Below are 22,390 nucleotides of genomic sequence, written 5' to 3'. Positions count from 1 at the left end.
CAATAGATAATGAGTTTTACCGCATTATTGGTGATTACCAGAGTAATATTTATAAAGAGCAAATGTTACATTACAAGATTGACAGAAGCAGCACATGGGTGGTGAGGTCAGTGGGGCTATGAACAATAGGCAACCTGTAATGCTTAAAATTTCTTCTGACGTGGAAAGTATTTTCTCGGGGGAAGAAGGTTACCTGTTGTGGAGAGGCCATTGCAGACACAGTGAACATTAAAAAGTAAATGCTTCTTGATAGTACCTTTCCTTGTTAGGCCTTTGGTACTTCAGTGTTGTGCCTATAACCTGATATTTGTTGACTTGAGTTCAATAGCTTATTTAGGAGGTAGTCTTGCTTTTAGGAATGATATGCGTGTAAATGACATGATACTTCTCAAAGGACTATTGTATGGAAGAGTCAGCTGGTCATGTTTTTGAAGTACTATAGTTACACATCAGGATATTGGGTGTGTGAAATAGACTTTGCGTCAGGGTGCTTGGATTGCAGTGCATGAGGGACTATTTTACATCCTTTAAAAATACACCAAATTTTCATGCATTAAGTTCTTATCTCATAAATGTATTAAATATAGAAAACAATAATTTAATTGTATGTTTTCACTGCAGAAAGGTTTTTTAAATGTTTTAATGAGAACTGGAAATGGAAGCCAGACTCATTGGTTTTACTAGTGCTTATTGCTCTTAGCATCATTGAGTAACAGACCAGTTGGTCAGTGATGGGGCAAGGACTTTGTCTTATAGCCAGATTTGGATCTTATCCTGTTGTTTTCAGCAGGTAAAAGAACAAATTCAATTTTCATTTAATTAGACCGCAGGAGTCATTTCTTTGCTTGGCTCCAGTACCTACGTCTGTTGCCAAATGTTGCCTGAAATTAAATCCTGTAACTATCAACTTCAGAGATTCTTGCCAGTAATTTCACTTCAGGACAGAAAAGGAGAGGTTATAGCTGTGTTCAAATCCCAAACTACTATAGATTGACACTTGTGCTCAGGCTTCCTCTATAGTTGACAGTCTTTAATCTTTGGTTAACGAGTTTTTGGCTGTCCACTTGCTTAAGGCATACTGATTATGATTGGCAGTCTAAGACTTCACATGCTACATTTCCATGCTCTCCAAGTCAATAAATGCATTTTGGATGTAGCTGCAAAGAATTCATGCACACCAAGAGCATGAAGAAACCTAAAGTGATTCTAAGCTCATGGGCTTTTCCTGCTCTTTTCAAAAGGGGATTAAATATATTTTGTTACACGTTTGTGGATCAAAAGCAACCTCAATTTTAGATGTTGTCAGTACCACATCAGGTACACTGCAAGGGTCAAGGTTCAGTCTTTTGATATTAGCTTCATAGGATTAGGGATTTACTGCTAGATGCATCAACGTTCGATTTTGCGAGTCCTTAATTGCAAAGTTTAAGGATTCGCATTTAGGGACTCGCAAAATCAGATGCAATTCCTAAATATTTCTTATCTGCGACTCGCAGAGTGCGATTTGCAAATAAGGAATGACATCTCATTGATTCCTAAGGGCCAAGAGGCCCATAGGAATGAATGGGGAGTAATTCTCAATTTGCGATTAGCAATTAGCTAATCGTAATTTGAGAATGCGATTTCAAGGGTGACAGGTGTCCAAAGGACACCCTGTTGCACCCCTTAAATTGACCTGGACACTGGTATTGCGCACACACATGTCCCAAGTACATGTGTGTGTGTAACATACAACTTTGAAAGATGCACTTTAGTGCATTTTTCAGAGTTTTCGCTATTTACCATGAAGTTTGATTTCACAGTAAATCGCGACCTCTATCAGCGCAATCGCCAGCTATTTTACATTCATGCATTGCATTTAAGGAATCTCAATTTGAGATTCCTTAAATGCAATCGCAAATAGCGATTTATGCATTTGGGATGATGCATCCCAAATGCATAAATACCGGTCGCAGAGGGGCAGATTCTGAGAATCTGCCCCTTTGCGAACGGTATTTCGCTTGATGCATCTAGCTGTTTGCTTTTTCCAGTGGAGTGCCTGGGAATTATTTTATTTGCACTGTCTTCTACAAACAACCTCTAATTCATTCATTCACTCTTTTGTTAGTTTTGATGCTCAACACCCTCCTGACAGTTTATTAACTATGTACCATTGTCATATAGATCTAGTCTATATAAAAGAAGCCTATAAAGGCGCCCAACTGCTTGAGATAGGGCAGCTTTAAACAAAAGCAACTGCTTCCTTCTCTTGGCCTTTATGTTTAATTGTTTCTAAAAGAAATTTGCTGCTAGACTAAATGCTATTAGTTGGAATTTAAAAAATCAACCTCTTAAGATGATCGGATGCATTCATAATTTAGTGATTTATGTAACGATAAGTCAAAATTTTAATTTTGGCTTTACTTGTGAGGAATGTAGCCCTCTCTTGATAGGGCCCGCATGGTCTTGCCATGGCATGTCTGTGCAAGCAATTACAACAGTATCTTGTAAGATGTGAAAGGACTCCGCTCTTTCTGTTGTGCGAACCATTAGGCGGGTTACATTTGCAATTTGCGAATCTATAATTGCTCGTTGTAGTACAGAGTGTGTGCTTCCAATTCCTAATTTTGGTAACTTGGTAATGTGAAAATAAAATTTTGGCATAACAACTCAGACATTAGGAAACCTACTCCTAGCAACCTTACCCAGCTATTTCCAACTAGAAAGTTACTGTAATCTTATAAAGTGTGTTGAGGGAGGTCAACAATTGACAGTTCTGTTTCTGATTAATTTAGCCTCCACTAGCTTTCCATTACCCATCCTTGTATTGATAAAAATCCCTGCTGGGGTAATATTTCTCCATTATATTGAAAGCATGAAAAGACCCTGTAGGTCATCAGCAAGGTTTTGGAAGCCTAAACAAAGGCTGCAGAATGTCTTGCAAACGTTGAATATAAATACTAAACACTAGAGATGGTAGGCAGGGAGTCCTCTGAAACGGGAATGTAAGTAGACCTTGGGCTGATGTATAATTATTTACTTTACCTATTGCTTTCACGGGTCTCAAATGATTAGAATCAATCTAATGCTACTTTTGACACTCCTGCCCACCTTCACGGTTTTGACAAAAGAAGAGCTTTCCTCAGGGTGTTGAATGCAACACTTTGGTACGTCAACAAGTGGCGGGGGGCAAAATCCATCAGACCCTTCTATTTGTCCATGTGATATGACTGCCACCCTAGACACTCTACATATTGTTCTAATTTGCACTAAATGGGATGTTCTGTGACAAAAGTATATTCGCCCTCTACTCTTGCCTTTGAATTTTAAGCAAGCAAGGCCAGCCTTATTATATGTACAATTTGTAGTGTACATTACTGTATGTTGCTATATGTCTAGGTTCTTATCAAGGGTGTTTTATGCTCATCTATGAAACTATTTTATGAAAAATCTCCGAAACTGATGATCTTAAGCTGTTATTTATAGTACTTTTTGATTGCTTTTGCAAATTGAATAGAAATATTCTGACTGAATGCAACTGAGAGCTCCAAAAGTATAAGAATTTCTGGGGAGTCATAAAATGTAAAAGGAATAGGATATAGGTCATCCAAAAATGACATTGTCTGTCCCCCTACCGCACTGCAAGTCTCCTTACACTGGATGTAAATACGCAACAACCTGAATTTGAACAGTGGGGGCTTTCTCAAAGACCATTAGCAAAGCAAGTAATGTTAGATATTGTTCTGTCGTCATTGCATGAATTAAGTCCTAGTAGAGGTTTTCATTGCCGAGACAAGCCATGCCTGCTTATCGTATTCACAGTATTAACGTTTTTGAAAAGAAGGATCAATAAACCTAGATCTTGTGTTTCACTTTCCTTGCCCCCCACACTACCCCATGCTTTGTGTTTGCTTTCTCTTGTGGCTGCTTGCTCTCCGCTTCCCAAACACACACTTCCTGGCACTTAAGCCTTTTCGAGCTCAACCTCTGTTCCCCTGCTTATCTTGTTATTTAGACCAGGCTTTATTAAAAAGATGCAATGTTTACATTATTTAGAGAAGGGCTGCTCCTCCGCGAATACCACCCAGCTGCTCCCAGTGACAAGAAACAAGGCTGTAAGGTAGGGTACTTCAGGTGATGTCCATTCAAGTCTGTTTGCAGCTGTTAAACAGGGGCAGAAAAATATTCCACATTCACAAGCTCTTTCTGCCTGCAGTACCATCAGTCTGTAAATATTACATTTATTCTAGTATTTGTTTTGCACAAAACCATGAAGATGGCTTCCACTACAAGCGGATGTGCCACCATTCCTCCCTCCTCCTTTTGTCAACTTCACCATTTGGTGCCCTTGGATGTCATACATAGAGCACATACCCTTCTACACATGAATCAAGGGCCCTGCATCTGCAACCTCTTGCTTGTCCATTATGGTAACATACAATTCAGAGTGTTGGACTTCCAAGGCTTATAAGGTAGATTATGCTTTAAAGCAGAAATGCAAATGGCCGGGCGTGGCTAGCATTCAGCCAAGATGGCCGCAATCTAGCGTAGCTCCGTGACTGGAGAGCCCTCTTCCTACAAATCCGTCCACTTATCCGTTTATCTGCAGTTGTCCCACAGCAGAACCTGAAGCAGCATATCCTCTGGAGCACGTAGCACTAACCCGCGTCACGAAACCTCCAATATTCGTGAAGCGGCACCGGAGAGTGGATTGAGGCCTCATTGGGCGCCAGAAACCGGGGACTGTAGTGCGGAAGGGAGCGGCGAGACTCACTTTCCCCAGCGGGATTGCGGCACGGACTCGGACGAATGCCGGGTGGGAAGCGCAGATCCAGGCGGCGCATCATCGGAAGTACAGACCCGATAACAACGGAGTGAAGCCCCGCCTGCAGCTGGGGGCCGAGGGGCGCGGACACGCTCCAGAGTACGACCGGTAAGGACCTGCAGGACTCCTCTGGGTGGAGCACACCGATTGACAACACCGCCGCGGCCCGCACCAGACATCGGCTGCCTGCAGCACACTCTCCCAGGGCCCCGCAGGACTATAACACTGCCGGTACAATATTCTGGCGAGGGGACCGGTGTCGACTCACGGGTACCCCCCCCCTCTCCCTCCGGGCTTGCGGAGAGGCGACGAGATTTCTTGTGGGGGGCCCGCACTCCACACAAGGGCAGAGGCAATCCGGAGGACAGGCATACCGGACGAAAGCGGCCCTATTAGTCAAGCGCGGGAACTGTGACTCTGGACAGTTGGGCAGTGCAGGGTGCGCTGGAGTGACGGTTGGGTACCCCGCATCACACTGAACTGCACGGGGCAAAATATACTTCCTGGCAACTATCATGAGTGGCAGGGGCCTGAAAAGGGCAACAAGTCCCGAAACTAGATAAATATGCCTAACGCAAGGGGACGCAGGACGACACAAGAGACGAACTACAACGAACGCCAAACGGTGCGTCCAATACCGCAGAGAAAATCACTTTGCCGGATGTAATGGCGGCGCTGAAAACAATGCAAACCTCCATGGGCACGATATCTACGGACATATCATTGATAAGAGCAGACTTTGGGAAAATGTCTGACCGACTCCTGGAAGTGGAAAAATCGACAACAGGGCAACTGGGAGATACCGCGGACATGCAAAATAAAGTTAAAAGACTTGAGGATGATAACGCCATGCTTAAGGCAAAGCTCGACGACCAGGAAGGCTGCTCACGGCGCAATATTGTACGCCTTATAGGTGTTCCGGAATCGGTGGGGGGCCCAGCCCTGGATCTTTATGTAGAAGACCTCATTCACAATCAGCTCCAACCGAAAGGACTATCAAATATTTTGTCCCGTTGGAACGAGCCCATCGTGTGCCTGGTGGAAAACCTAAGCCGGGCGCAGCTCCGCGCCCCATTTTGGCACGAATCTTCAACTTCAGGGATCGAGACGCCATTTTACAAGCGGCGCGGGTTCGCCCACCGCTACGTATCGACAACGCGGAAATCAACTTCTATCCTGACTACACAGCTGCGGTGGCGCAACAACGACGAGGCTTCCTAGAGGTAAAAAAAGAACTCCGGGCTCGAGAGCTCAAATACTCAATGATATACCCTGCGAAATTGCATGTGGAATCGGAAGGAAAAACGTGGTTTTTTGAAGCACCGAGGGATGCACAGGATTGGCTGGAAGGATGGAGACCTGCTAAGGGACCCAAGCACCGAGGCACGCAACGACATAACGGAGGAGGAAGCCCACTAGCTCATGAGGAGATTGAATGAGGTATGACCAGTGGCACTACAGACTGAGTTGAGAGTATCTTGTAACAGACACCCAGGGCAACGTAAACTGGGCCCGAGGGGGGCCACGATGACATAGACCTGAGAAAGCCACCACCGGCAACAATGAACTATTGCCCAGGGTGTGACACTGGACCGGGGGAAAAAGGACTGCTGAAAGTAGGACATGCTGAACTGTTCGACACTGCATAGACAGCCACACTGGGAGGGGCTCTAGAACGGACACGGAAGTCTCAACCCCACGAACAATACACTCAAGTTGGGATACTAAGTGCTCTGCTCAGTTGGGGAGGTGGAAGGTTCTTGATCCGCCAGGCAGGGAGGCAGGGAGGCAGGGAGGGGGGTAGGGGTTATGACAGTAATGTTATTTCTTAATTCCTGGTTTCTGTGGGGAGGGTGGAAAGTTCTGGATCCTCCGGGAGAGGGAATGGGGTGGGGGGTACAAGTTCTACGTACCAGACGCGCTCCATGGTTCTGGTTTCTGTTGTTTATTTTAGACTTTCTCCATAGTAGCTCCTGCTGGATTTCTTGGACACTAACTCCGTGTACGCACGCATCGTTAACGACACATAGGCCTTTCCCACCATACCATCTAGTCACTCCATGGCTCTTATGTTTCCCGTCGACCGTTATGGTAGGTGGGTTGCACTCCTACATTAGGCACTATGACAGACATGCACGGTAGCAAGTCCCAATCACCACGACTGGCTTCCCCCCCCTTACACTCATCTCATGGAACATGAATGGGTTGGGGCACAAAATTAAAAGAGGGCTTATCCTGCAATACCTCAAGCGGCTAAACCCTACAGTAGTACTGCTCCAGGAAACACACCTAACGGGGTCGTCCTGTAAAGCACTAAACCGCTGGGGGTTCAAAATGGCCATCCATGCAGAATTCTCCTCAGGGTCACGCGGGGTTGGGGTCCTCCTACAAAAAAGCTCACCTTTAATAATTAGGCGTACATGGGCAGATGATCAGGGGCGCTTTGCCGCGATCGCCTGTCAGTGGAAGGGTCGTAACCTCAATATAGTCTCTGTATACGTGCCCCTACACTTCATCAGGGAACATTCCAGGACCTTGGGGTACCACTGCTCGAGCTCCCGGAGGGAGAATTAGTTATCGGGGGAGATTTTAATGCAGTCATGGATACCACTGTAGACCGAAATCCTCCCAGGGAACCGACCAGGACTACACAGGCTTTCAAGGAGTTTGTAGACGCCATTGGTCTGTTAGATATTTGGAGGCTCAAACATCCAGGGGAGCGCAATTATACCTTCCACTCAGGAGCGCCTCTCACGTATAGATCATATATTGACACAATGGTGCCCCCAGAGAAAATAGCAACAATAGACCACCTACCAAGAGGTATATCGGACCACTCCCCGATCCAACTTACATACACTACGCATTTCCCTCGGTGACAGAGACTGTACCCAATATACCCGGGTTATTTGCAAAGTCATACAATAGCGAAAGCATTACAAACTTCCACAGACTTCTATTTTGTTGAGAATGTAGATTCGGTAACCTCACCCTCCGTTCTTTGGGAGGCATACAAAACGATCATTAGAGGGCAAGCCATATCCACAATAACTAAGTATAAAAGGGAGCAGAGGGAACAACACGATTCGCTTGAGTCCGCGGTCCATGAGGCAGAGTTAGCCCACGAGCTCGGCCCCGTTGGCGACACCGCCCACACTTTGAAACTAGCGACCCAAGAATACAGGGCCTACGTAGAGGAAGCAGCACGGACTAGATATACGGATACATTACATAGGGTTTATGAATTAGGGGATAAAACGGGGAAAATGCTAGCTTGCATAGAGAGGAAGGACAGGGCGGACAGATGGATAGCTCAGCTCACACGGGAAGACGGGTCCACCATTAAGGAACACCCACACATAGTGGACGATCTAGCAGCGTACTATGAGGACATATACACTTCTAGAAACGTGGTCACGGAGGAGGACTGCTTGCGGTTCGTCGATGACATTCCATTGACCACGCTCTCAGTAGAAGACTCGCAAGACCTAGAGAACGATTTGACGACAGCTGAAATTGGAAAAGCGCTGGCTGCCCTCAATACCGGGAAAGCACTAGGCCCAAATGGCCTGCCAGTGGAACTGTACAAGAAACTAGCCCAAAAGCTTACCCCCCACATGCTCTCCATGTTTAACGACTGCTTGGCGCAAGGTACGATGACACCGGATCAAGGATTGGCCACCATTGTGGCCATTCATAAGCCGGGTAAACCCCCGGATCGGGTGTCCTCCTACCACCCAATATCCTTAATGAACGCAGGCGCGAAAGTGCTGGCAAAACACCTGCCCCTTCGTCTGCAGCCCCACCTCCTGACGCTGGTCCACCGGATCAGTCCGGCTTCATGCCAGGATGAAACACCTCCCTTAACCTCAGGTGTCTTTTTGGAGTACTCCACCGCGTCCCGCTGCTGCGGGAGGATGCAGCCATCCTCTCTCTAGACACCACTATGGCGTTCGACCTGGTAGAATGGCCCTTTCTATTTGCAGTGCTCCAGAAAATGGGTTTCGGCCCCAAATGTTGTAGTTGGATCAGACTGTTATACACAGCACCTATGGCCCAAGTGGTTGCTAACGGGCATATCTCGAGAGAATTTGCGCTGAGGCGCGGAACCCGACAGGGGTGTCCCTTATCTCCACTCCTATTTGCACTTATTTTAGAACCGTTGGCAACAAAAGTGCGTGCAGACATGCTAATTCGTGGAATTACGTGGGGGGAGGGCTGGGAAGACCGCATATCCCTTTATGCTGATGACGTTCTCATATATCTAATGTCCCCCAAAGACTTGCTGCTGGAACTGATGCCCTTATTTGAAGCATATAGCAACTTCTCAGGCTATACCATAAACTGGGCGAAATCACTGTTGTACGTCTTGAGTGGACAATCTCCTCCTCTCCCCCAGGGGTGTGAGTTACAAGTGGCGTCTGGAGGATTTAAATACTTAGGCATATATACGTCACCCCGCTAGAGTCTGTGTTCATGGATGAAAACCTACAGAAGCCCCTGCGGAGGCTCAAATCAGATGTCTCCCACTGGAGATCCCTCCCACTGACGCTTTTGGGCAGGGCAGCGCTCTTTAAAATGCTTGCGTTCCCACGGTTTCTCTACGTACTTCATAACACCCCATTTCCGGTCCCGCTCTCCTACTTCAAGGCAATTGAGGCAGAGGTCTCCTCGCTGCTATGGGACGGGAAACTGGCCCGAATAGCACATACCAAACTGGTTTGCAGCTGGTATGACGGTGGTATAGCTCTACCGAGTATCAAACTGTACTATTGGGCGGCACATTTAACGACAGTGAATCAATGGCTTCACTCACTACACGACGAACCAGCCTACAGGCTGGACAGACAGATACTGCCAGTGGACCAACTGATGAAGGCCCTCTACACGAACACAAGGCGTCATACCCTCACAGGCCCCACAGCCCACACGGTTAAAATCTGGCACACGCAGCACAAAGGGCACTGGGGTGGGAAGGAGTGGCCACACCACTCTAGGACACACGCCTCCTGGGCACGCTAGCTAACACTAAGGGGTTCAGGCAATGGGACCTTATTGGCATTACAAAGATAGGGGACTTATGGGCTAAGGGAAATGTCCTATCATTCACAACCCTGAAAGAGAAATATGGAATGTCACACACAGAGAGATACTGATACCTGCAAATTAGGCATGCACTGCAAAGCGCCACCCCGACAGGCACAGATCTGGCAGAGTCTTCTCCCCTAGAAGACAGGCTTCTTACCAAATACTTGGGGAAAAAGGCTATCTCGCAAACATATCGCAAACATATCGCAAATTAGTAAATAATCTCCCAGACCCCATGGCAGTACTCCGCAGCAAGTGGGAGGTGGAGTTAGGAGATATAGACAACACAGACTGGATTAATGCATTGGCGTCGCCCAGAGACGCGGCCATTCCATCACGCTTAAAACTAATCCAGCTCAAAATACTACACAGAGTGTACTACCCACGCACTATGCTGCACAAGCTGGGTCATGTCCCTGATCCAGTTTGTTTACGAGGATGCGGACAAAGGGGAACATTTTACCACATCATCTGGGAATGTCCCATCATACAAATATACTGGGAACAAGTGCTAACTGAGATCTCAGAGGTGGGTGAAGCCGAGATTCGGCTGGATCCAGGGTGCTGCCTCCTCAACATCTGGAAGCCTACGGACCTCAACCGGGCGTTGCAAACTTGGGCCACACTGGGATTAGCAGTTGCAAAAAGGAATATAGCACAAAACTGGGGTTCCGGCATGGCCCCCACACGAACGCAGTGGTAAAATGATATGGACATAGCAATGGTAGCGGAAAGGGCGGTCTATCTACACAGAGGTTGCCCCAGAAAGTGGTCTAGGATATGGGGGAAATGGAATGAATCACGTGGGACAATTTGTGAACCACCGCAGTCCACAGAGGAACCCGAAAGTGACCCATAGCCGCATGTAGTGTAAGTGTATGTGTTGTGCAGTATATACCCAGGAACAACCATTGGATAGGGTGGGGATTGGATGACGGTGACACAGGGAGGCAGAGGCACAGTGCTGACAATATATAGTGATCTTGACACCGATGAGCAGTCTTATACCATTAAAGGATGGTTGTTGGGGGGCATATAGTGATTACTCTGGCTGGGATGTGCTATGGGAGTGAGGTGGGTGGGATGGGAAAGACCGGAATGAAGTCCTATGCACGATGATACAATGATGTGATGTAACGGCGGAGATCCAATTAGTACTAATGACAACCAGTAAGGAGAAGGATTTTGTTTACATTTGTTTCTTGAAATGCTGAATGTATCATCCTGATATCATTCCTAATAAAGAATAAAAAAAATGCAATTGGCATTCATCACTTTAAGAAGACTTTGGCCACCGCGTGGGGGGGTGGGGGGGGAGTTCTTTTTTAGTTTTTCTGTGGGTAGGATTAGCGAGGGTGGCGGATGGGGAAGCTGTGCACGTCCTGGCACCAGCATGGGAAGGGCATATCGGCGGGTTTGGTTGTTGCTAGTATATTGCTCGTGGGTGGGGTTGGGGTTGAGGTGGGGTTGTTGGTAGGGAATGTTGTAGGCATCCCATGTATGACACATCGGGCACGGGACTGGAGGGACATTGAGAGTGGGGGTCGGGGGGGAGACGGGACACATAGTTGACAATGGGGTACAAGTTTGTGAGCTGGAATGTGAGAGGGCTAGGTACTTGCACTAAACGATACAGAGTATTGTCTTGGCTTCGTAGGCATAGGGTCGCGATTGTATACCTTCAGGAGACCCATCTTACTGATGAGGGGGCGCAGAAGCTGGGTAAGAAATGGCGGGGCCAGGTGTTCCATTCTTCTTATTCTTCGTATGCTAGAGGGGTGTTGATTTGGGTAGCGCCTGGGGTCCTGTTCGCAGTCCAGTATGTAGAAGCAGACATTCAGGGCCGATATTTGCTCCTCAGGGCTAAATTAGATGGCAGAGATGTTGCCCTTCTAAATACATATGCACTGAATGTCGATGATCTGGCCTTTTTTCTGGCTCTACGGGATGACCTGGTCGATGACCTGGGAGCGCCGATCTTCTGGCTGGGGGACTTTAATTGTGTTCTGGACCCGGTCCTTGATAGGTCTCCACCGCGGGAGGGCACAAAACCCCGAATGACAGCACAGCTTCAGGAGGTCATGGAGAATATAGGGGCTGTGGATGTCTGGCGACAGGCCAACCCGACGCTGCAAGTATATACCTGTTTTTCTCCCACTCATTATACACACAGTGGACTCGATAGAGTTTTGGTAGCCAATGCGGAGATCAACATGGCTATGGACGTGACACATCAGGCGCGCTTTCTATCCGACCACTCCCCAGTGGTTTGCCTGGTGCGATGGGGAACCCCGGTTTCCCGTCCACGTACTTAGAGGTTTCCAGTGGATATCCTCTGTGACTCCGTGGGAAAAGCGCATGTTGAGAAGGCCCTGAAGGACTATGTAGACCTTAATTGAGAGGTGTGAGACCTGTCGCTGGCCACTAAATGGGAGGCCCTGAAGGCATTGGTGAGGGGAGCCTGTATGGGACTGACATATGGAGTCCGGAAGCAGCTTCTCCAGGACTTGCAAACGGCGTAGGAGGGGCTCTTAAGTGTCCTGACTGCAGTGTCTCCTGACGACCTACAGGGGGCGGAAGAGCGAGTAGCTCAAGGGAAGGTCCATGATATTCTGGACCGACTTGATAAGTATACCCTAGGCCAGTACAGGCTCCATAGAGAAGGGGACAAATCGGGGTGGCTGTTGGCATGGATCCTTCGTAAGGAACAAACCCCAGAACGTATTGTAGCTTTACGGGACGCCCATGGGGCTGTGGTCCACTTGGAACGCGCGATTCTTGAGACTCTTAGCAGGGCCGGACTGGCTACCGGGCAGTTGTGTGTGCTGCTGTGCTGGAGGCTAATTTCGTTGATGGGACCTGCGTGTGCAAAACGAAATTTGTTTTGCTTTTTTTATTTCAAATCGCACGCAGGTCCCCATCAACGTAATAAGCCCCCAGCACAGAGAAATTAGCCCCTAGCTCGGCAGCACACACAACTGCCCGGTAGCCAGTCCGGCCCTGACTCTTAGATCCCACATCCAGCAGGTATACACTGCGGACCCGGGCATCTCCGGGGCCTCTTATTCCCCTTATCTGCAGGGCCTGACCCTCCCATCTATCTCCGCAGTGGACCAGAAGGACTTGGATGTGGCACTGTCGGTGGACGAGGTGCAGGCAGCCCTGGCCCGCCTGCCGCGTGCGAAGTCGGCGGGTAGTGACGGATACCCGCCGGAGTTTTATCACAAATTCAGAGGCACGATGGCGCGTCTCCTGGTGCAGGTCTACGCCGAAGTCTTTGAGACCGGGTCTCTTCCGTGGAGCATGTCCACTGGGGAAATTTGTATGATCCTTAAACGGGGGGGGGGACAAGCTCGACCCTTCCGCATATCGCCCAATCACCATGATCAATACAGACATAAAAATGCTGACTAAGTTATTGGCCACCCAGTTGGCCCCGCATATGGCGCAGTTGGTCCATCCGGACCAATGCGGCTTTATTCCAGGGCGTAACACCGCCATGAACCTGAGGCGCTTAAATCACATTATACATGAGGTCCAGGGGTTGGATGATCAGATGGTGCTCGTGTCGGTTGACCTTGCCAAGGCGTTCGATACCGTAGACTGGGGTTATTTGCAGGAAAGTTCTCCGGGTGATGGGTCTGGGCCCAAACTTTTGCCGTTGGATCCGTATTTTATATAACTCCCCCCGGGCTCGGGTGAGACTGGGAACAGCGCGTTCGGAGGAGTGGCAGTTGGGACGGGGTACACGACAGGGGTGTCCCCTTTGACCACTACTCTTTGCTCTAGCAATAGAGCCTTTGGCCATCCGGATCTGACTGGAGATGACGCAGTGGGGCATACAAGTGGGAGACACATGTAATATTGTCTCCTTGTATGCAGACGATGCCTTGTTTTAGCTGAGGGCCCCGAGGGAGGCGCTTCCTGTGCTGCTCAATATGTTGGATCGGTTCGGGGATGCATCGGGACTAAGACTCAACAGACGTAAGTCTCTGATTTACCCGTTGTCAGGATTGGGGTTGGTGCCCCGGGAGGATCTGCCGGAGCTCGGACTTCGTTGGGAGACGGATAGTTTTCGTTACTTAGGGATTCAAGTGGCGCCAACGGAGGCGAGTTCCCTGGCCTGTAATATTGATAGGGTGCTTCAGTCTCTGCAGCGCTCCGTGTCCTTTTGGAACACCCTCCCATTGTCTCTTATGGGCCGACTAGCTGTCGCTAAGATGGTGATGTTGCCTAGGACACTTTATACACTGCAAAATACGTTGTATCCCCTTCCCCCTAGGGTCTTTCAGACTCTGAACGTGCTCCTTACGTCCCTAATCTGGGCGAACCAGCATAGTCGAGTTGCCCTTCACACAGTGGTGCGATCCTATGATGAGGGAGGCCTGGAGGCCCCACGCTTTGACCTGTACTATTATGAGGCGCTGCTGCTACTGGCAGCCAGATGGTTCGCAGAAGCGGACGTTTGGAAAACGCAGCTGTTGGCGGGTAGAGCGACGGTACAGGAGCTTCAAGTGGCGTAGATGCGGGGTAGGGGCGCGAGAGAGTCTTTGCCCTACATCGTGAGACATACGGCAAATGTTTGGCACCGCTTCGTTGAGAGGGTGCTCCGGACAGAGCCCTTTCACAGGGACCTGCCGCTTTGGATCCTGGCGCCCATGGTGTCGATGGAACAGCATATGTCCTTTCGGGCCTGGCGGGAGGGGGGATGTGAGACCCTGGCAGACCTATATCCAGCCGAGACCTTTTTGACATATGAACAAGCGGAGGAGGCTTTTGCCCTGGGTAGAGGACAGTACCTGCATTACCAGGGACTGCAGGATGTGGTGCGGTCGCTTTGGACGCAGTATCCAGAGGTTCCCCCAATGACTCATACCTTGGACATTTTACTGTCTTGTGGCAGAGGACGTAGACTTATTTCCCTGCTGTATGCGGCCATGCGTAGGGACTCTGCCCCGCCAGTCCCTCCGGCGTGGGCGGCCTGGGAAGTGGATTTGGGCGCCCCGCTGAATCAGGGACAGCGCAAGCGAATAGGAGCCCTTACAAAGAAGGTTTCTTGTAATGCGCGCTTTAAGTTGATACATTTCAATTTCCTGCACCGCACCTTTCTGACTCCGATCTTATTGAAGCGCTACTCCCCAGGTAGGAGAGATGATTGGCCTAGGTGTGGCGCTAGGGGCGGGGTTCCTGCACTTGGCCTGGGACTGTCCACTTTTCCAGAGTTTTTGGGTGGGGGTGGTGGAACATATAATTGCCACAACGGGGATCCGTATTATATTGATACCTTTGCACTGCCTGTTGCGCTGGTACCTAGGCCAAAGAAACATAAATTGTCTTATAGATTGATGCAATTGATGCTGGTGCTGGCCAGACGTAGGGTAGGGTGGCTATTACTTGGATGGGCCAAAGGGCCCCAGAGATTCCCATGTGGCTTAGAGATGTGCGGGAATGGTCCCTAGCGGAGGAGACACATATGCAGAGCTGTAGAAGGGACGAGAAGCTGCAGGAGGACCTGCTGGCCTGGCGAGCAATGTGTGATACGATAGGGGACCTGGGACACACTTCTCATAGTGAATCAGAAGGGACGAGTGGAGAGTTATTCTCGCCGATGGGTTCGGGAACTGAGGAGGACACCGGGGATGTTCCCAGAGGCACAGCGGAGGTGGGGTGAAGTGTAGGGACTGGCCCAGTACTCACAGGATGCTAGCTGCTGTATGTTCTTCTGAAATGTTTCCTGGGTAGCTATGTATCTCGGTGTGGCCCTAGGTCAATACCAGTGCCTTAATGAGTCAGTCGATGTGCGTATATGATGTTTTGATGCCAATTGGGGGGATGTTTTTGTATGTTTATCTTGCAAAAATGACAAATAAAGTTTTTTTTTTAAAAAGAAGACTTTGGCCACACTAGTTTCTCTTTGTATTTCCTTGCTTTCTTTTGTAAACCGTTAACAGCATAGAAAATACTACCCCTCACAGTACCTTCACTTATCTAAATATTGACAAATGACCAGCGGTGGAATTACATAAAAAAAGTATGGAAAATGGTTAAAGAGAACAAAATATTCTGCATCTATTTAGGTGGCCTTTCACCTTCATGGAAATACATATAAAATATAACACACACCTTAAATAAAAAATCAATGCAAGGTAAACTAATTGTTGGGAAACAATTACCCATGGTATAAGTTAGACTATTGCAAAAAGCCAGTCCATTGCTTACCATTGATTGGCTTGGTCACTCATTTGCTTGCTTCTTATTCAATAATTTTTCTTGACCCAGGTTGGCCATCTTCTGTTTGTTCCTCAAACATAGCCTTTTTACCACCTCTCTAATTGGCGGGCTTTTAGCCTTCAACTGCTCTCCTTTAGGGAACTACTTATTTCCTCTTGACTTGGCACTACATGGGGGTGTGTGGGTTTTCAAACTCTCTCTCTGTTCTGATTCTGCCCATCCCCCAAATACCTGCCTTCTGCGTTGATGTCTCCTTTGTGTGCTGCATGCTCTGTCTTGTGTGCTTCTTCCATTTGCCTAAATACCCCATCCTGCTTTCCCCCTAGCTTCCATGTAGCTTCTCACTCGTTTCCTACTTTTCCCCTCCTCCCCACCCATTCCATGTTGCATCCCACCCTCACCCACTCCTTGTCTCTCTAGACTAGGAGGGCTAGGTAGCACATTTCTACCAGCAGTTTTGCCCTACTTTAATTTTTTTAATAATACCAATTCATTTCACATTGGTTTTTAAAACAAGTTGTGTACATGTCATTTCATAGGCGTTCATGTGGGGTGAACCATATGCGTGCCTACAAAATGTCGTTGCCAGCCACGTTATCGCACTTTTTTGTTTACTTTTGTAACTTTTAGACATACTGCATTTCATCTTACCGATGCTTGTTTTTATTTACTGGCTTCCTGTTGCTCTAACCTTCTGCAGCTGCCTACACAATGATCATGTTATGTGTTGCAAGAGGAGCAAGCCACATGTGTACTAGTTCTACAAGTAGTTCTACATGGCCTGTAATGTTGCTGATGCCGTTGGTCTTAGTACATCTTGCTAAACATTACATTTCGTGTAAGAAAGCGCTGACCCTACTTGCGATTCACTGAAAACGACAGTACTTTGTATGTTACAGAAACAAATGCATACAACTGCTGTATTGATGTAACTCTTAAAAAAAAAAAATCTTCTCTCTCCCTGTTAGTTTGAACCTCCGGTGCTCTTGAGCAACTTGGTTATTTATTAACTTGAAAGTCAGCATCCTGGAATCACGACCATAGGTCAAGGAAGCGTTCAAATGTGCACGTACTCAGAGTATAACATATTTTATTGTTTGTGAATATGATTATTTTGTTTATGCCCTTTTCTCAGGAAAACTTGCTATCAGACCCGACAAAAAGTCTGAGCCGCAGAGGAAGTTTGTGAAACACATTGGGATGATTGCTGGAGGAACAGGTGAGAATATTTAACCTCATATGAATGACCAGCATGTGAGGTGGGTTTAAGGTGTCGAGGGGGACCTGCACAGTATTCTTGTGTATGCCTTGATGTCTCTTTACAGACAAGATTTTAGAAGAAAAAGGAAATTCCGGTAGAATCCACACCAGCTTTATGTAGGTACACAGCTGACTCGGTTCTCGGTTTCCACACCTGCATTTCACAAACTCCGCTGCAGTGGTGCTAGAAGTCATTGGCAGAAGTGAGTGCTGAGCACCTATCTGTGTGTAATTTCCCTCTTGCCTGCTTCTGTTTCTTGCTGTCTCTACTTTACACTATGCCTTCAGTGTGTTTCACCTTCTGTGACCTTGGCGACCGAGGCCAGTGAGTCCAGGATCGCGCTTTCAGCTGGAAATAGAACCAGAAATTGTTTTTAGCAGCACATTTTTATCTGCAGCCCTGGAGCGGCTGAAGCATCATGGCCACGGCTACAGGCCTACTTCCTGCTGGTGTTGTTGAGGGGTTTCTCTCGATTGTTTCCCTCTCGTTGCAACACACCTTCCTAGTATGTGTTAAAACCACAACATGTGGAGGAGTAATGGTAAGTTACCAATCCCAGTGCCCTCCATGGAAGGTACTATTTAGCATCTGTGATGCCCTGCATTTAATTTTCTATATTTTTATATGAATTTCTTGTATATTTCTTTTGATTCTGGACTGCTCCCCAATTTCTGTTTTCTGTTGGTCTCTCTGCAGCAGAGCACGAGTTTATTACTCTGAGCCCTAATTGTTGTGGACACATGGGCACTGCCAAGGTGACTCCAGTGGAAGGAGTTTCAAAACTTGTGCCTCCATCATTGCGCGTGACCTGTACATTTACGTCTTTTTATGGTGTTCATTCTGAAGTGAGAGTAGTTCATACTTGCTTGATTTCTTCTATGCGGGCTACATCTTCCCAGCATGGCACTGTTCTGCTAGGTGGGGATCTACCCTTGTACATGTTCATCTCTGTCCCTATTGACTGTGATTTTACTGTACTGAATAGTGTGCATACATAGGTGTCTAGTTTTGAGTCGTCCCCAGATTTCTCCATTTAATGCATGATCCCAGAAGAAATAGGTGTGGTTCGCTTCCACTTTGTCCTACACTGGTGAAATAACCAACATAGATGCAAAGAAACTGAACAAAATAAAGTAATGTTGAAAGAAAGCAAGACACCAAGCTAGGATTAGGAACTCTTCAAGGTTCTAAACAAACAACCCCCTTGCGTTTTGTGTCACCTAAAACATGTGTTGCCTGATGAAAGTCAATCTCTCAGCGTCTAGCTCCCACCTTTAGAGGAGGAAAGGAGAAAGGGTACTTGGATGGTGGGTATCTTGATATCTTCTGCATTCCCACTTCCATTTATGGATGTCCCGTGAAAGGTCATTTTGTTTTACTCTTTGTGCTTATCTTGTAATTATGCGAATTTCTCACCAGAATTCAATTATTAAGTTGCATATTACCATGTGTCATTTCCTTATGGGCAACCCTAATAAAGTAAACAATACTTAGTGGAATGTCACTTCCCATTGGCCACGGGACTACTCTCCTCTAAGTTGCCCTCATCTACCGTTTCCCAGTATTGGGTTCCTTTACATCAGAGGATGAGGATGAGGATGAGATTGTGTATATTTGTATTCATTTATTTATATCCACAACTGCACTCAGGGGAGCTACTTCAATGGTGGAATGCCATATTAACGCTCTTCAGGGACTCAGGCATTTCTTTAACAATAGTGTTGCACGTTCAGGGGTCTCCCTACTCAGCAACCTGAAGTTGATCAAATGGGTCTTTCAAAACCTTTAGAAGAAAGGTTCACCTTCAACAGGACTTGTCACTAATTTTGTTAAAATGGAGGGAGTAGTGCCGGCTCTCCGGTTTTACAATCAGTGAAACCCTTCTCAACACTGGCTCAACTTTTAATGAGTACATTTTAAACCTACTGTCTCGCTAGTCCAGGGAACAAGTACCAATACTCTTTATGTTCACAGAAATCAACAAAACTGGCATTACTTCCTCTAAAATAGGTGTCATCTATGCAAAGTGGAGCTCATTTAATGTCATAATGTTGGCGCTGAGAGACAGTCTAGTGTGAAGCTTGTAAAAACATGCATGTATCAACCTAAGATTGCTGATATTAGCTCAAGCCATTATCTTAAGACCACCAGTGCTTCAAAGAACCTGTAACTAGTATTGCATGAAAATAAACTAAATGATTAATTAATAAAAGAGAAGTGTGCATATTAGGTCTGTAAATTTTACGGTGAAACATTTGTAGCGGTGCTGCATGGCTTACTGATGAATTGAAAGTGATTTCTGAGGCGACATACTATTTGAGGAAATCTACATTTCAATGTAGGGAAACTCATAAAACCTCACAATATGTGACTAATTTTGTCCGTTCTCCTAAGTCAATCATATTCAGAATGGCAAATTGTGGGGTGTTGCCATTTTAAATTGTAAACTGGGGGAGGGAAGTGTGGGAGCGGAGGGGTGTTTGTGTATTATACGTAAGATACATGTGCAGAAACGTTTATGCTACATTGAAACCGATATGTAGTTCACATGTTGGCTAAAGACATAGAAGAGGAAACCAGCACGTCTCCAACGTGAACATTTTAAGACTTCAGCAAAGTTGTCACAAGTGTTACAGAAACACATTGGTTAGTAAGAAAGGAAATGCGTGAAATATACTTTAGATTAAATGAAGATGTACCTCAGCCAACCTCAAGGTCCTCATGACAGTACTACAAACTGTACAGGCTTACATGTGAGCTTTCTCCTACTTTCCTTTTTGGGAATAACTGTTAAAATTACAGCTGCACACTAATTGGATGCTGGGTTTTTCTGCTTGTTTTGAATCACTCATCCACTGCCCCTAGTATTAACTTGATCGGGTAATGATCATAGAGCAAGCTGTTGACGACTTAGGCGATTCAATTGTGATGGAAGAAAATGGGTCTCTGCATAGAATGACACTTTTCAAGCACTTGATGTCCTTGTCTGAGATGCCCTTGTCAAACCAATCAATCAATCAATCAATCAAAGCATTTATATAGCGCACTACTCACCCGGAGCGTCTCAAGGCGCTGGGGGGAGGGGGTCCGCTACTGCTCGAACAGCCAGGTCTTGAGCTGCTTCCTGAAGGCGAGGTGGTCTTGGGTCAGGCGGAGGTGGGTCGGAAGGGAGTTCCAAGTCTTGGCGGCCAGGTAGGAGAAGGACCTTCCTCCTGTGGTGGCTCTTCGGATGTGGGGGACGGCGGCGAGGGCGTGGCTGGTCGATCGAAGCTGGCGTTTGGGAGCGTAGAAGTTGAGGCGGCTGTTGAGGTATCCTAGGCCTTGGTTGTGTAGGGCTTTGTGTGCGTGGGTGAGGAGCCGGAAGGTGATTCTCTTGTTGACCGGGAGCCAGTGCAGGTCTCTCAGGTGTCCGGAGATGTGGCTGCGGCGGGGGATGTCCAGGATGAGTCGTGCTGAGGTGTTCTGGATCCGCTGGAGTCTCTTCTGGAGTTTGGTGGTGGTTCCGGCGTAGAGGGAGTTGCCGTAGTCCAGACGGCTGGTGACGAGGGCCTGGGTGACCGTCTTCCTGGTCTCGGTGGGGATCCATCGGAAGATCTTACGTAGCATGCGCAGGATGTTGAAGCATGACGAGGAGACGGCGTTGACTTGTCTGGTCATGGAGAGGGAGGAGTCCAGGATGAAGCCCAGGTTGCGTGCGTGGTCTGTGGGTTTGGGTGCGCTGCCCAGGGCGGGGGGCCACCAGGAGTCGTCCCAGGCGGAGGGTGAAGATCCCAGGATGAGGACTTCCGTCTTGTCCGAGTTCAGTTTCAGGCGACTGTTCATCATCCACTTGGCAACGTCTGTCATCCCTTCGTGTAGGTTGGCTCTGGCGGTGGCGGGGTCGTTGGTGAGGGAGAGTATCAGCTGGGTGTCGTCGGCGTAGGAGATGATGTTGAGGTTGTGCTGGCGTGCGATGGCTGCGAGGGGGCTCATGTAGACGTTGAAGAGTGTTGGGCTGAGCGAGGAGCCTTGAGGAACACCGCAGATGACTTCGGTGGCCTCCGATCTGAACGGGGGGAGGCGGACTCTCTGTGTCCTTCCGGCGAGGAAGGAGATGATCCACTCCAGTGCCTTCTCCTGGATACCGACGTTGCTGAGGCGCTGTATTAGGGTACGGTGGCAGACAGTGTCGAAGGCCGCGGAGAGGTCCAGGAGGATGAGGGCCGCTGTTTCTCCGTTGTCGAGCAGGGCTCGGATGTCGTCGGTAGCTGCGATCAGGGCGGTCTCGGTGCTGTGGTTGGCCCGGAAGCCAGACTGCGAGAGGTCGAGGGAGCCGTTCGTCTCGAGGAAGGCGGCCAGTTGCTTGTTGACGGTCTTCTCGATGACTTTTGCCGGAAACGGGAGCAGCGAGATGGGGCGGTAGTTCTTGAGGTCGGTGGGGTCGGCTGATGGCTTCTTAAGTAGGGCGCTGAGTTCGGCGTGCTTCCAGCTCTCCGGGAAGGTAGCGGTGTCGAAGGAGGTGTTGATGATGTCCCGCAGGTGGGGTGCGATGACAGCGTCGGCCTTGTTGAAGACGTGGTGAGGGCAGGGGTCCGTCGGAGATCCGGAGTGGATGGAGTTCATCGTGTGGGCGGTGTCTTCGGTGCTGATCGGGGTCCAGGTGCGGAGGGTGGTGTGGGGGGCGGTGGTTCGGTCGTGTCATGTGTCGGTTGAGTGCTGAAGCTGTTGTGTATGTCCGCGATCTTGTTGTGGAAGTAGGAGGCGAGGGAGTTGCAGAGGTCTTGCGAAGGGATGACGTCGTTGTTTCCGGCGTTGGGGTTGGAGAGCTCTTTCACGATGTTGAAGAGTTCTTTGCTGTTGTGTGCGTTGTTGTCCAGTCGTTCCTTGAATGCGGTTTTCTTGGTGGCGTGGATCAGTTGGTGGTGTTTTCGGGTGGCGAGCTTGAGGGCAGTCATGTTGTCCGGTGTTGGGTCTCTGCGCCAGGTTTTCTCGAGTGCTCTTCAGTTCTTCTTGGAGCTCTTGAGTTC

The 22,390-nt window shown here is 48.1% G+C and overlaps 1 protein-coding gene across 2 annotated transcripts in view; it reads left to right on the top strand.

The window, feature by feature from the left end:
* The window catches only part of CYB5R2 (cytochrome b5 reductase 2), a 207,393-nt gene that overhangs the window by 155,783 nt on the left and 29,220 nt on the right, over nucleotides 1–22,390 (top strand). For both annotated transcript variants that reach the window (XM_078680898.1, XM_078680897.1), the window contains exon 6: nucleotides 17,259–17,342. In XM_078680898.1, coding sequence (XP_078537024.1) covers nucleotides 17,259–17,342 — 84 coding nt within the window. The remainder of the gene's footprint in view (nucleotides 1–17,258; nucleotides 17,343–22,390) is intronic.

This window comes from Lissotriton helveticus, chromosome 3_1 (genome assembly GCF_964261635.1).
Source record: "Lissotriton helveticus chromosome 3_1, aLisHel1.1, whole genome shotgun sequence".
Taxonomy (NCBI): Eukaryota; Metazoa; Chordata; class Amphibia; order Caudata; family Salamandridae; genus Lissotriton; species Lissotriton helveticus.
Note: the sequence above shows the minus strand (reverse complement) of the source record. Positions and strands in the feature narration are given on the sequence as shown.